The 11,693-nt window shown below is 57.6% G+C and overlaps 3 protein-coding genes across 3 annotated transcripts; all 3 read left to right on the top strand.

Moving 5' to 3' along the window:
- Positions 1–487: 487 nt before the first annotated feature.
- PHSY_005511 (hypothetical protein) lies at positions 488–5,008 on the top strand (the record flags this gene model as incomplete). The annotated part of the gene is made up of 1 exon (XM_012336120.1): positions 488–5,008. One exon carries the CDS (start codon positions 488–490, stop codon positions 5,006–5,008), a length of 4,521 nt encoding a protein of 1,506 aa, XP_012191510.1.
- A 2,257-nt stretch (positions 5,009–7,265) lies between these two features.
- On the top strand, positions 7,266–10,076 carry PHSY_005510 (hypothetical protein; the record flags this gene model as incomplete). Its single annotated transcript, XM_012336119.1, has 1 exon — positions 7,266–10,076. One exon carries the CDS (start codon positions 7,266–7,268, stop codon positions 10,074–10,076), a length of 2,811 nt encoding a protein of 936 aa, XP_012191509.1.
- Positions 10,077–10,407: 331 nt separating this feature from the next.
- On the top strand, positions 10,408–11,159 carry PHSY_005509 (nitrogen assimilation transcription factor; the record flags this gene model as incomplete). The annotated part of the gene is made up of 2 exons (XM_012336118.1): positions 10,408–10,438; positions 10,756–11,159. The coding sequence occupies 2 exons, from the start codon at positions 10,408–10,410 to the stop codon at positions 11,157–11,159; spliced, it is 435 nt and encodes a 144-aa protein (XP_012191508.1).
- Between the last annotated feature and the right edge of the window lie 534 nt (positions 11,160–11,693).

Raw genomic sequence — 11,693 nt, 5'->3', positions numbered from 1 at the left:
CCTTGGACGGATCGGAGGGGATACGTGGTGGCTGTGATTCTCGTCCTCAATTTAACACGCAAGAAGGGGAGCATCCAGACATGTTGAGAAGACCGCGTGGACGCGCCTCCCTTGCGTTCGTAATGTTATCCGCATCCCGAAAGGCCTTGCTGGCCCTTTCTCCGCAACTCTCCGTCACTCTTTCGCTTCATCCGAACGTACTTTGATCCTTTCAACTCGCTACACACAGCGATCCGCTAACGAAGCTGTTCCAAAGAGTTCCAGCAACCTGTATCACCTCGGAACGAGCTGGCGAACCGCAACGGAACTGCCGAGCCGACGCTGTCGTCGGATACAACCGCACCTAGCAGAACGAGTGCTAGGTCAGCTTGCCTCGGTACCGACTCGGACTGTACCAGACTCGTCAGCTAGTCGTCACCTCACCCGAGCGTCGCTGGATACCAAAGCTTCCCGACGGCTTCGGTGGGCAGCCGGTGTTGACCCTGCCATGGTGCGAATAACTTCTCGGCGCAGCATGAGGCGACTGTTGCCGCTCCTTTTTGCCTCACTAATCTCAGCGCTTCTCTTGCTCCCCTCTCTAGCTAGCGCAGCAGACCCAGGTGTCAAAGTGTCCCGCTTTGCCCATCTTCCCTCCAAAATCAGCTATTTCGATGATAGCACCGTTGCACTCTACCACGATGCCACCGCAGGCATCGTCTATCGCTCCGAAGATGAAGGCAAGACCTGGTCACCCGTCTCCGGCTCCTCCTCTGGCAAGGCAGCCATGCTGGTGCCCCACCCATACGACAAGAAGCAAGCCTTCATTCTTTCACGCGATACGATGCATTGGCGCTCCACAGATCGCGGCAAGACATGGCAAGAGTTCCTCACGCCCGAATCTCCCGCCACACGCGCAGGGCCACCCATGGAGTTCCATGCAGACGAAAAGCACTGGGATTGGATCATCTTTACTGGCAAAAAGTGTTCTATGTGGACGCCATGGGGAGGCAGGATCTGTCACGACGAGGCGTACTACACCACCGACGCCTTCGCCACCAATCCGCCCAAATTGCTCGAATTCGTCATGCACTGCAATTGGGCTAAAGCAACGCCCGAGATGGAAACCAGTCCCGATGCACTCAAGCGCATCTTTTGCATCGCTTGGGAGGACGCTCAAGAACAGAGACGGGCCACGATACCCGGGGGGGCCAGCGGATCAACGAGGCTCTTCCAATCGGACGACTTCTTCAAGACCAAGAAGATGGTCGAGCTCGACATGGGTCGCAACGCGAGGCAGTTTGCCGGACTCGGACCCTCCAAGAGGTTCCTCGTGACAGCGTTGCGCGACTCGCAGGGTGGATCATCAAAAGCAGGCACCGAGATGGCGCTTTTCGTCACAAGAGACGGCGTCAAATGGGAAAAGGCCAAGTTCCCACACGGCTCAGAGCTCCGCGAGAATGCATACACGGTGGTCGACAGCACCTCGCACTCCATCATGGTCGACGTCGTTGACTCGGTCTACGACAACACGGGTATCCTCTTCACCAGCGACAGCACAGGCACGCAATTCGTGGAATCGCTCCGCGGCACGCGCCGCACACCGCAAGGGTTGGTCGATTTTGAGCACCTCGTCAAGATCGACGGAGTCGGTATCGCCAATGTGCTGTCGGACGGCGAAGGAGATGTGCGGTCCATGATCACTTTCGACGACGGCAGCAGTTGGCACACTCTTAAGCCGCCCACAGAGGACGACAAGGGCAAACGCATCGACTGCGATCCCGCCGACGTTAAGAATTGCGCACTCCACCTCTGGTCTGTATCGGGCAAGACCAATGTCGGCAAGCTCTTCTCCTCGGTTGCACCTGGCTTTGTCATGGGCGTCGGAACCATCGGCAGAGGTTTGAAGGACTATGACGAATGCGACACCTTCCTCAGCACCGACGCTGGCCGTACGTGGAGAATGGTCTCGCGCGATGCACACAAGTACGAGTTTGGCGACCAAGGCTCCGTGCTCGTCATTGTCGATGACGAAGATGTCACCGACCACGTTTCCTACTCGACCAACTTTGGCAAGTCCTGGAACAAGCTCAGCTTGGGCCTCAAGATGAGGGCCAAAGTGCTCACCACGATTCCAGACAGCACGTCGCTCAAGTTCCTCCTCGTCGGCAGTCAGACCAGGAATCAGGCGGACGGCAAGGACCGCAATGTCGCCATCTTCCTCGATTTTGCAGAGATGAAGAAGAGCAAGTGCAAGGAGTCCGACATGGAAAGGTGGTACGTGCAAGCTGCTCAGGAAGGAAGCTGTCTAATGGGTCATAAGCAATGGTACAAGCGCAGAAAGCCAGATGCCGACTGCTTCATCCAGGACAAGTTCCACGACCCGGAGGGCAAAGAGGATCCGTGTCCCTGCACCGATGCCGACTACGAGTGCGACTTTGGCTTCATCCGCGGCAGGCAGGGCGATTGTGTGGCGACGGGCAACGAGCACATCCCCGAAGGTGCTTGCGCCAAGCCTACTGATACCTATTTAGGCTCTTCCGGATACCGCAAAGTGCCAGGTAACACGTGCGATGCCGGCAAGGGCATACGCAAGGACGAAAAGACGCAGAAATCGTGCGGTGGCAAGAATGTGCCGCAGGAAGGCAAGGTGTTGCACAAGTCCTTCACCTTCCCTTCGCTCGTGGTGGACAAGATGTACTTTCCAGAGTCATCGAGTGTGCTCGTTCAGCTCGCGGACGGCACCGTCTTCCAGTCGCTCAACGATGGCTACTCCTGGAAACAGCTCGGCGGCGACGGCGCACCGTCATCCGCAGAGGACAAGTTCCTCACCATGGCGCTCCATGCCTACGACCCCAAACGCGGATACCTCATCACCGCAGGTCAACGCGTCTACTACACCACCGACCAAGGCGCCAGCTGGAACTGGTTCTCGGCACCGCTCCCGGCGAACGGCTTGGGGATCGGAATTCTCGACTTTCACCCAGATAAATCGGATTGGCTCATCTGGACGGGTAGCCGCGACTGCATCTCTTCCCCCGCCAAGCAATGCCACGCCGAGGCTTGGTACTCGGACAGCAACGGCGCCAAGTGGGAAAGGATCGATTCGTACGTGCGCACATGCTCCTGGGCGCGCGACAAGAAGCTCAAGATGGATGCGCGCACCATCTTTTGCGAGAGCTATCAGGTCAAGCAGGGCAACCAGCGCGACTTTACCGCCGCCAACAAGCTTCAGCTGATCCGTGGCGATGATTTCTATCGCAAACGCGCTCGCGTGTTTGATGCCATTGTCGGATTCGCCGTCTTTGAGCAGTACCTGGTTGCGGCAGAGTACGTGATGACCTCTTCGACCCCAAGTCTCAAGTTGCAGGTCTCGCTCAACGGTCGCGACTTTGCAGAGATTCACTTCCCACCAGGCATGGAGCTGGGTACGCGCGCCTACACGGTGCTCGACTCGGTCACCGACGCCATCTTTTTGCATTTCACCACGCACTCCGAGACTGGATCAGAGTGGGGAACCCTGCTTAAGAGCAACTCGAACGGCACGTTTTACGCCCAGTCGCTCGACTTTGTCAACCGCAACGACAAGGGTTTCGTTGATTTCGAAAAGATGCTCGGATTGGACGGCGTGGCGATCGTCAACGTCGTCAGCAATCCAGATGACGCCTCGGTGTCGAGGCAGAAGGATCTGGTCACACGCATCACGCACAACGACGGTGGTCGATGGAAGTCGCTGGTACCGCCCAGCCGTGACGTCTATGGTCAGCCGTACGAATGCAACAAGGTGGGTTGCGACTTGCATCTGCACGGCTTCACCGAACGCGACGACCCGCGAGACACCTATAGCAGCCCTTCCGCCGTGGGACTCATGATGGGTGTCGGCAATGTCGGTCGCAAGCTCGCCCCCTATCGCGACTCGGACACCTTCTTGACGCGAGACGGCGGATTTACCTGGGAGGAAGTGCACAAAGACGCGCACAAGTGGGAGTTCGGAGACCAAGGCTCCATCATCGTGCTCGTCAACGACGAGCAGGCCACCGACACGGTGCTCTATTCTCTCAACGAAGGCGTCACCTGGGAATCATACGCGTTCGGCGAAAAGATGCGCATCTCTCAGATCCTCACCGTACCCGAAGACACGCATCGACGCTTTATTCTGCTTGGCACACCGTCCGGCTCAGCGGTCAAGAGCGCAGCCGTCTATCTTGACTTTTCGGCTCTCGAATCGCGAAAATGCGTGCTCAACGTCGCCAAGCCGGAGATGGACGATTTCGAACTCTGGTCGCCCAGCGAGGAGCGCGCCGAGCAGTGCCTGTTTGGACGACAGACGTTCTACTACCGACGCAAGCGACGCGCCGACTGTTACGTCGGGGAGAAGATCGTCCAACCCCACTCTGTTAGCCGCAACTGCTCCTGTACAGAGGCTGATTTCGAGTGCGAGTTCAACCACTATCGCGATGCGAGTGGCAAGTGCGTACTGTATCCGGGCGCATTGCCCTTGTTTACGGACGTAGCGAGTCAGTGTTGGGCGGCGGAGAGCGATGGATACTGGTACGAGAGGAGCAACGTTCGCAAGATCCCGTACTCGACGTGTTCGGGAGGAGCGAGACTGGATCGAGGAGCCAGGCACGTCTGCAGCAACAACCTTGCCGGTCACGGATTTCTCTGGTGGACCACGGTCATCCTGTGTCCCTTTGGCCTGGCCGGACTGGTAGGGTATTGGTGGGCGAAGAAGCAATCGGGTCGATCTGGATTTGGAGGGACTGGACGGATCCGATTGCCGGACAGCTCGAATCGGCTCTACGGTCCAGATTCGGAACTAGTGCAGAACCTGGCTTCGGTGCCGAGGTTTGTGCTGGGCGCAGCTAGTGCCGCGTTGGCGAGGTTGCAGGAGATTGCCTCGGAGAGGATCCCTTTCATGCGCAACAGGATGAACCGGTCAAGAGGCGCCTATGGTGGTTACAGGCATCTGTCGACGGACGAAGATGCTTCTATGCTGCCCGATTTCGAAGAGGATGAACTGGAGCGTTGACATATCCATTTTTCTCTTTCACAAGGAGGTGCTCACAGACACACGAGCAAAAAGCAAACATGTTCTCTGGAATCTGTTGATCTGCACATACTAAAGGATGGCGACGAGTCAGGGTTGATCTGCGAAATCTCATAGAACAATTGGTCTATACCGGCTTCACGTGCATGTTCCATTGATCGAATCGAGGTGTTCGGAGAAGACGTGCGAGAGGCCTGTGAGGTTCAACTTACGTTCATGTTTCATGGAACTCTATTTTTAGGGACGCCTGTACAGAAATTTGAGCTTGTTTATGTTTGGACGTGACCAAGCGAGTACGTTGTTGGCCTCGTTTCGTGATCCGAAGTTCTGTAGGATTTGTAGCTCGGTCATGTGTGGTTCAAAAAAAAATACACAGAGCATAGGATACTTCGAGGGCCGAAGCCAGTACACAACTAGGTGAAGAAGGATGGGAAAATTGACCGACCCACGGCTTCGGGTTGTCGATCACGAAGGTTGTGTCTGATTGCATCGGAAGCGTTGCAATCACCAGAGGTTGAATCGCCGATAGAAGACCCTCGAAGGAGCCTTCGGCGACGCGTGCAAGCTGTGGGTGCTGGAGCGGCGTTGAAAACGCACGAGCTGTCACAACGTCATTTTGCAGACACGTCATGCCGAAAATACATTGTGCAGCATGACATTGGCATCGATGGAAGCGGGAAACGGTCTCGACCATCGCATTGTCCATCTGCACGGCGTTGCTGCAGAAAGCATCGGATGGCAACGTGGCCGCGGCTCATCACGTCGGTGGCGTCCGCATTAGCAACCATGTGATGTCGATCCTGTTTGTGCGATGCGTCGTGATGTGATGTTGCCAAGCGAATCCACAGCGATGAATCGAGATGCATTGTGTACCACGAGCCGACAGAGTGGACAGATTGAAGGAGGGGTGAATAAGAGACAGAAGCGGGACCCCGTGATGCCAGGTCACGGTCATGTCTCAGGTCTGGACGATCCTGATCGTCGTGGACCCAATGATTCAGAGTGTTTCAGGGCTAGCGAACGAGCGAGCAAGCAAGCGAGCGAGCAACCGCAGGGGCAGCAGGCCCTGCCGCAGCAGCGGTGCAGCGGATGGGAGGGGGGCTGGAAATTTTGCAAAATCCGGTGTTCCAAGCTGTTACGTGGAAGTTGCTCATCTCGATCTTCCGGCTCGCACGGCCTGCAAACACTATGCAGTCACGCAGTCACGCAGTCACCCGGCGAGCCTGACAGCTGAAAGACAGGCAGGAGTTTCTGCTCAACTCATCCCGACGCCTCCACATTTCGGTGCGTGTCGCAATTTTGCAGCTGCAGCTGCTGCGAAACTCCAAATGGGGAACACGCACACTCCGCCTTTTCTTCTGACGCGTTGGCTGGCGGGCAGTCTCTGGGAATTCCATCCACTCTGTCTGGCTGACCATGCAGCTGACGGTCAAAGGAAGGCCACCTCGGTCTCCGCCTGTCAATGCTTTCAGTTAAGTTATGCACTACGCCATCTTGGTCCGTGTGACAGAGCCATGCAGCGATGGCTGGACTCAGTCTCCCTGCACAGAGGGAGCCATTCCGGAAAGGGCACTCAGGCTGGGGCCGCTCGCTCCTCCATTTGACTTTTCGGACAGCCCAATGACGCATTCATTCGCCTTTCACCGACGTGAGCTGCTGACACTGTTCAGACGCCGTCTCACGCCTTTCATTCCGGGCCTCACGCCTCTGGATGCACGAATGAGTGAGTGAGTCTGATCCGCCCCGCTGGTCTCGTGCCTCGACTCGAGCGAAAGCCCTTGCTGAAAGCTGATGCCATTTTGGGATTCCATGCCTTGGCTCGTCATACCGTTCAGCACGCTTCCAGCCCAGACCCTCTCTCCGATCTTCTCGTGGCTCGACGGAAACGTCACAGTCACAGGCAGTACCACGCTCGCAGCGCCTTGTCCGACTCAACTTCTCGCCAGGGTATATAGCATCGCTCGCCATCCCTCCTCGCCATCCGGTCTTCCTCCTCATACTACCACACATACCAGTTTTCTATTGATACCAGTTTGCACAGATACCCTACCACTATCTGTTCATTCCATCCACTTGACCGTACATACCACATCGCACGTATACCTGTCTCGGTCCACCTGCGATCGCTCCATCTCTTCACCAGACGCTACCTCGCACAATCTTCGATCGATAGTCTGTCGACCCCGATTCTGCCTGTCTAGCCACATTTCGAGTCCACCAACTGTCGAATTTGCCAATCATGACGACCGTCCCCACCGCCGTTTCTCAGGTCTCTGAGAACCCTTCCGCGAACGCCGTCACCTCGGCCGTTTCCTCGCACCAGAAGGCTGCCGATGTCGACCGCAAGATGCGCTTCTTCGGCGTCATCCAGGCCTTCCGCGAGGGTCGCTACCCCGACAATGCCCAGATTGACGACACGCTCAAGTACACGCTTGCCAACAGCCCCGTCAACACCGACAAGCTCTCGCCCGACGGCAAGAAGCTCATCCAGGACCTTCGCGAGCTCATCGAGACTTCCCGTCAGGTTGTCGTCAACAAGAACGGTGGCGAGGAGTTCCAGAACTTCCTCCACGCCACCCGCAAGGCTGATGTCGCCAGCAATGTCAACGTCAAGTCCCCCTTGACCGGCGCCGACGCCAAGAAGGACGGCGAGACCGCCGGCGAGGCCTTCCGCACCCTCCTCACCCTCTTCCTCCGCAACGGTGAGGCCCGCAAGCTCGTCCAGGACTTCGGCTACATTGGCCGCGACATGTTCGCAGACGGTGCCGCCAAGGCCGCCGAGGCCGCCCGTCCCGACGAGGAGAAGCTTGCCAGCGTCGACCACCCCGCTCCCGACAACGAGTTCCACGACGACATCCCCGATCTGCTCCAGAAGAAGGAGCAGGCAAAGGCCGATGCCCAGGACACCGCCGAAAAGGCCAAATCCGAGGGGGCCGCCCACGCTCAGGACCTCAATGACGCCGTCGACCCCAACGCCTCCAAGGAGCAGAACCAGGCCGCTGTTGCCGACGTCGCCAAGGCCAAGGCCCAGGCTCTGTCGGACAGGATCCCCCAGAAGCACAAGGACCTCGCCAAGGAGCACTCCGACAAGGCTCAGGAGTACCTCAAGGAGAAGTTCCCCAAGGAGCGTCGCGACCAGTTCTACTACCGTCTCAAGAAGATCGTCGTCGAGTGCCAGCGCCACAAGGACTACCAAGACGCCATGGACTACTTCCTCAACTTCTTCGAGCAGTACAAGGGACATGCCACCCACGTCTACAACCAGTCCGCCCAGAGCGCCCAGAGCGTCCGATCCGAGGGCAACGTCGCCACCGCAGAGACCACCTTCCGTCGTCTCTTGGAGCGCTTTGCCAACGGCGCTTCCACCGAGCCCATCGTCGACGCCGTCAACCAGATCTACACCGACGTCGCCAACGACCCCGAGCTCAAGCAGTGGTTCAGCCGCCTGGACACCTACATCCGCAAGTGCCTCCAGGAGCCTGGCTACATCATGAAGGACGAGGCCAACTCGCAGGCCAAGCAGCTCACCGAGTCCGGCAAGAAGTTCTTCGTCGCCGCCGACGGTCGCAGCCAGGGCAAGTATGTCCCCCACAAGGACGCCCTCTTCCGGGAGATCACTCACTTTGCCAAGGCCATGGGCAACGACCCTCTCAACAAGAAGCTCGGCGACAACGTCCAGCAGATCACCAAGGACCTCTTCCTCAACGCCGATGGCGGTCTCACCTTCAAGCCCCACCTCTGGAGCGACATTCGCGACCCCATCCTCCCCGAGCTGCTCAGCCACGTTGGCCTGGTTCCGCTGCCCCGTATCGAGTACACCGACCCCCAGGTGGACCTCGTCATCGAGAACCTTGCCATCGACCTGCTCAACATCCTGCCCTCGCAGGTCGAGATGGATATGCGCAACCACTTCAAGCTTTCGCAGTTTGACAAGCTCGGCGACAGGCACCAGCACTCGTTCAAGCTCACGCTCCACCAGATCCAGACCGACATGCGCGACGTCCACTTCTTCTTCAAGAAGAAGCAGGGCTTCCCCAAGCTCAACGAGAAGGGTACCGCTGACGTCTTCCTCGGTGGCAAGGGCTTGACCGTCACCGTGCACCTCGAGGCCGAGAACGCTCCTCGTGGCAAGAAGAGCCGTCACATCTTCACCGTCAAGCAGGTGGTCGCCAAGGTGGACAAGCTCAAGTTTGCCATCCGCGATTCGAAGCATGACACGCTCATCAAGGTGCTGCGCCCGCTCGCCACCGGCATCATCAAGAAGGCCATCTCCAAGGCTGCCGAGCAGGGCATCCGCAACGCGCTCCAGGACCTCGACACACAGCTGGTCGAGCTGCGCGACCGCATCGAGCGCAACAAGGAGATTGAGGGCAAGGGCATTGGCGATGCCTTCAAGGACACGTTCCAGAAGGAGAAGCCTGAGGATGCCAAGAAGAACGACAGCTCGTTCAAGCTGGCCACTTCGAAGCGCAACTCGATCCTCCCCAACCTCGGCCACCCCGACGGCTGGATCCAGAAGATCGACGAGAAGGACGCCGCTGCCAAGGCCAACCCCAGCCACGTCAACAAGGAGTGGTATTCGCCTGCTTTCAGCATCGTCGCTGCGGGCCAGAAGGACCCTCGCAACACGGTCTCCTCCAAGACGCAGAACCTCGGCCCTTCGCCCACTAACTCTGGTGCTGGCGCTGCCGGCGCCGCTGGTGCTGCTGGTGCTGCTGGTCTCGCTGGCGCTGCTGGTGCCGCTGGCCTTGCCGGTGCCGGCCACAGCGGTCAGACGACAAGCGTGTCGAACGCTGCTCAGCAGGGCGTCGGCCAGCCCGGTGCTACCGCGAGCGCATATTCGACTCAGAACGGCGAGCATGCGCCTGGTGCCATCGTAGCCGGCACGGGTGCTACAGCGATCGGCGCTGGCGCTGCCGGTGCTGCTGCCACGCACGACGAGTCGTTGGCATCCAAGGCGGCGCCGGCGATCAACGGCGCGGCACACAACACTACCGAGGCTTCGCAGCCCATCAACCCTGCCTTTGAGGCGGGACACATCACCAAGTGATTTCGTTTCGCAGCACCGACAAAACTTGATACCGATGTGATGCGCTAGTATTCATTTATACCCGTGATTCCTGTCCGTTCCGATCTCTTTCCCCCAAGGCTCCAACACACCCGATCGACTGCATCCTGCCGCTCTCTGTTCGACCGTCGCTGTTGCTTGTCATGTCTCGCTGCTTGTGGTAGAGCGGTGAAGGCAGCAAGTGGCTCATGTGTCATTGATACGGAGGAGGCAAGGATGGATGCGATCGCCAACGTCTCTCCCCTCCATGCGCTTGCTAATGGAAGTCAACCGACGCACAAATACCGTATATTGAACCTGTAGAAGCAGGAAGATGCGATCGACTCCGGCGTCAAACTTCCAAGGTAGGTCTTCGTTTTGACCCTCTAGTCACGAGGCCAAGCGTCGTTGTCCGCTCTTGGAAGTCTTGGTGTCGACCGGTCGATGTTCTTCTCCCCGCTACGATCATGCCCGATTTGATCAATGCTAAATACGTCTTCCAACTCTTGTCTAGTGCCGGTGCTTCGAATGTGAGTTGAGTGTGAGGCTTTGATGGTAACGGTCCCGAGTGTGAGTGTATCGCTCATGAAAATGCGCCATGAAAAAAAGTTCCGGCGAAAAGGGGGACCTTAAAAAGAGTCCAAAAATTGTTCTCGCACAGATTGACGCATCGTTCCTGCAGGCTCAGCAGTCCTGTTGTTGCTGGTCACACCGTGCATCTCGCAGCTGAAAGAGCGGATAGCCCCGATTGTTCTTGGACGGGACCGAAGAGAGTATTTGTCAGGCAGCAGAGTAGCTTGCGTTGCCGAAAAGGAGTTCGGCCTTGCCGACCTGGGCGACTGCAGCGTCGAAGCCGAAGAAATCGCGTTGTTGAGCATGTGCCGACAGGAAGAAAACAAAGCTCGGCGACTGAGACACACGCGGCGGCAAAGGCGCAGCGAACAAAGCACAGCCCGCTATGCATGCTCCAAATCTCTCGGCGCGTTTGCAGCCTTGAATTTTTCTCGGAAGAGGCGCACGCACATGTCGCTCAGAGAAAGCAAGAGAGAGGACCCTGAGCTCGGTCTTTCCCTCTTGGTTTCTTGACGAATGGCTTCGCATCCATCGACACTCAACCCTTGAATCGCTGCACTGTCATCGTCGCAGGCAAGATCGTCGGAAGCAGAATAGCTGAACCTGCGTCTGAGCAGCCGATAGTCGACACAAAAGCATACCAGCAAGCGCCATCGACCATCACCTTGGGTTCTGTTGCTCAACTACCCTTGGCGTTTACATTCGTCGCATCTTTTCCGACACTTTCTCGGCATCATCACGATAGATTCAATCAGCATCACAACTCAGCGCGTCCAGTCTCTTCGCATCTTCCGACCATCTCGTCTCACCATCCAAGCGTCACACAGTCACAGTCAACCACGACCGAGCCTTCTGGGAATTGCTTTGTTCGTCCGTGATCGTCTCGAATCACTTCGCGAAACCGTAACCATCGCGCCCCTCACCCGCTTCTACCGCCGCTATTCAACATGCTGTTGGCGACATAGAGGCTTCTGACAGTGGAAAGGCTACCGTCGGCGAGCACAAGCACTTTGGCGCTGTCGCTTAGCACCGTCGAAACCAGGCTGC

Source organism: Pseudozyma hubeiensis, assembly GCF_000403515.1.
Source record: "Pseudozyma hubeiensis SY62 DNA, scaffold: PHS51, whole genome shotgun sequence".
NCBI classification, from domain to species: Eukaryota; Fungi; Basidiomycota; class Ustilaginomycetes; order Ustilaginales; family Ustilaginaceae; genus Pseudozyma; species Pseudozyma hubeiensis.
Note: the sequence above shows the minus strand (reverse complement) of the source record. Positions and strands in the feature narration are given on the sequence as shown.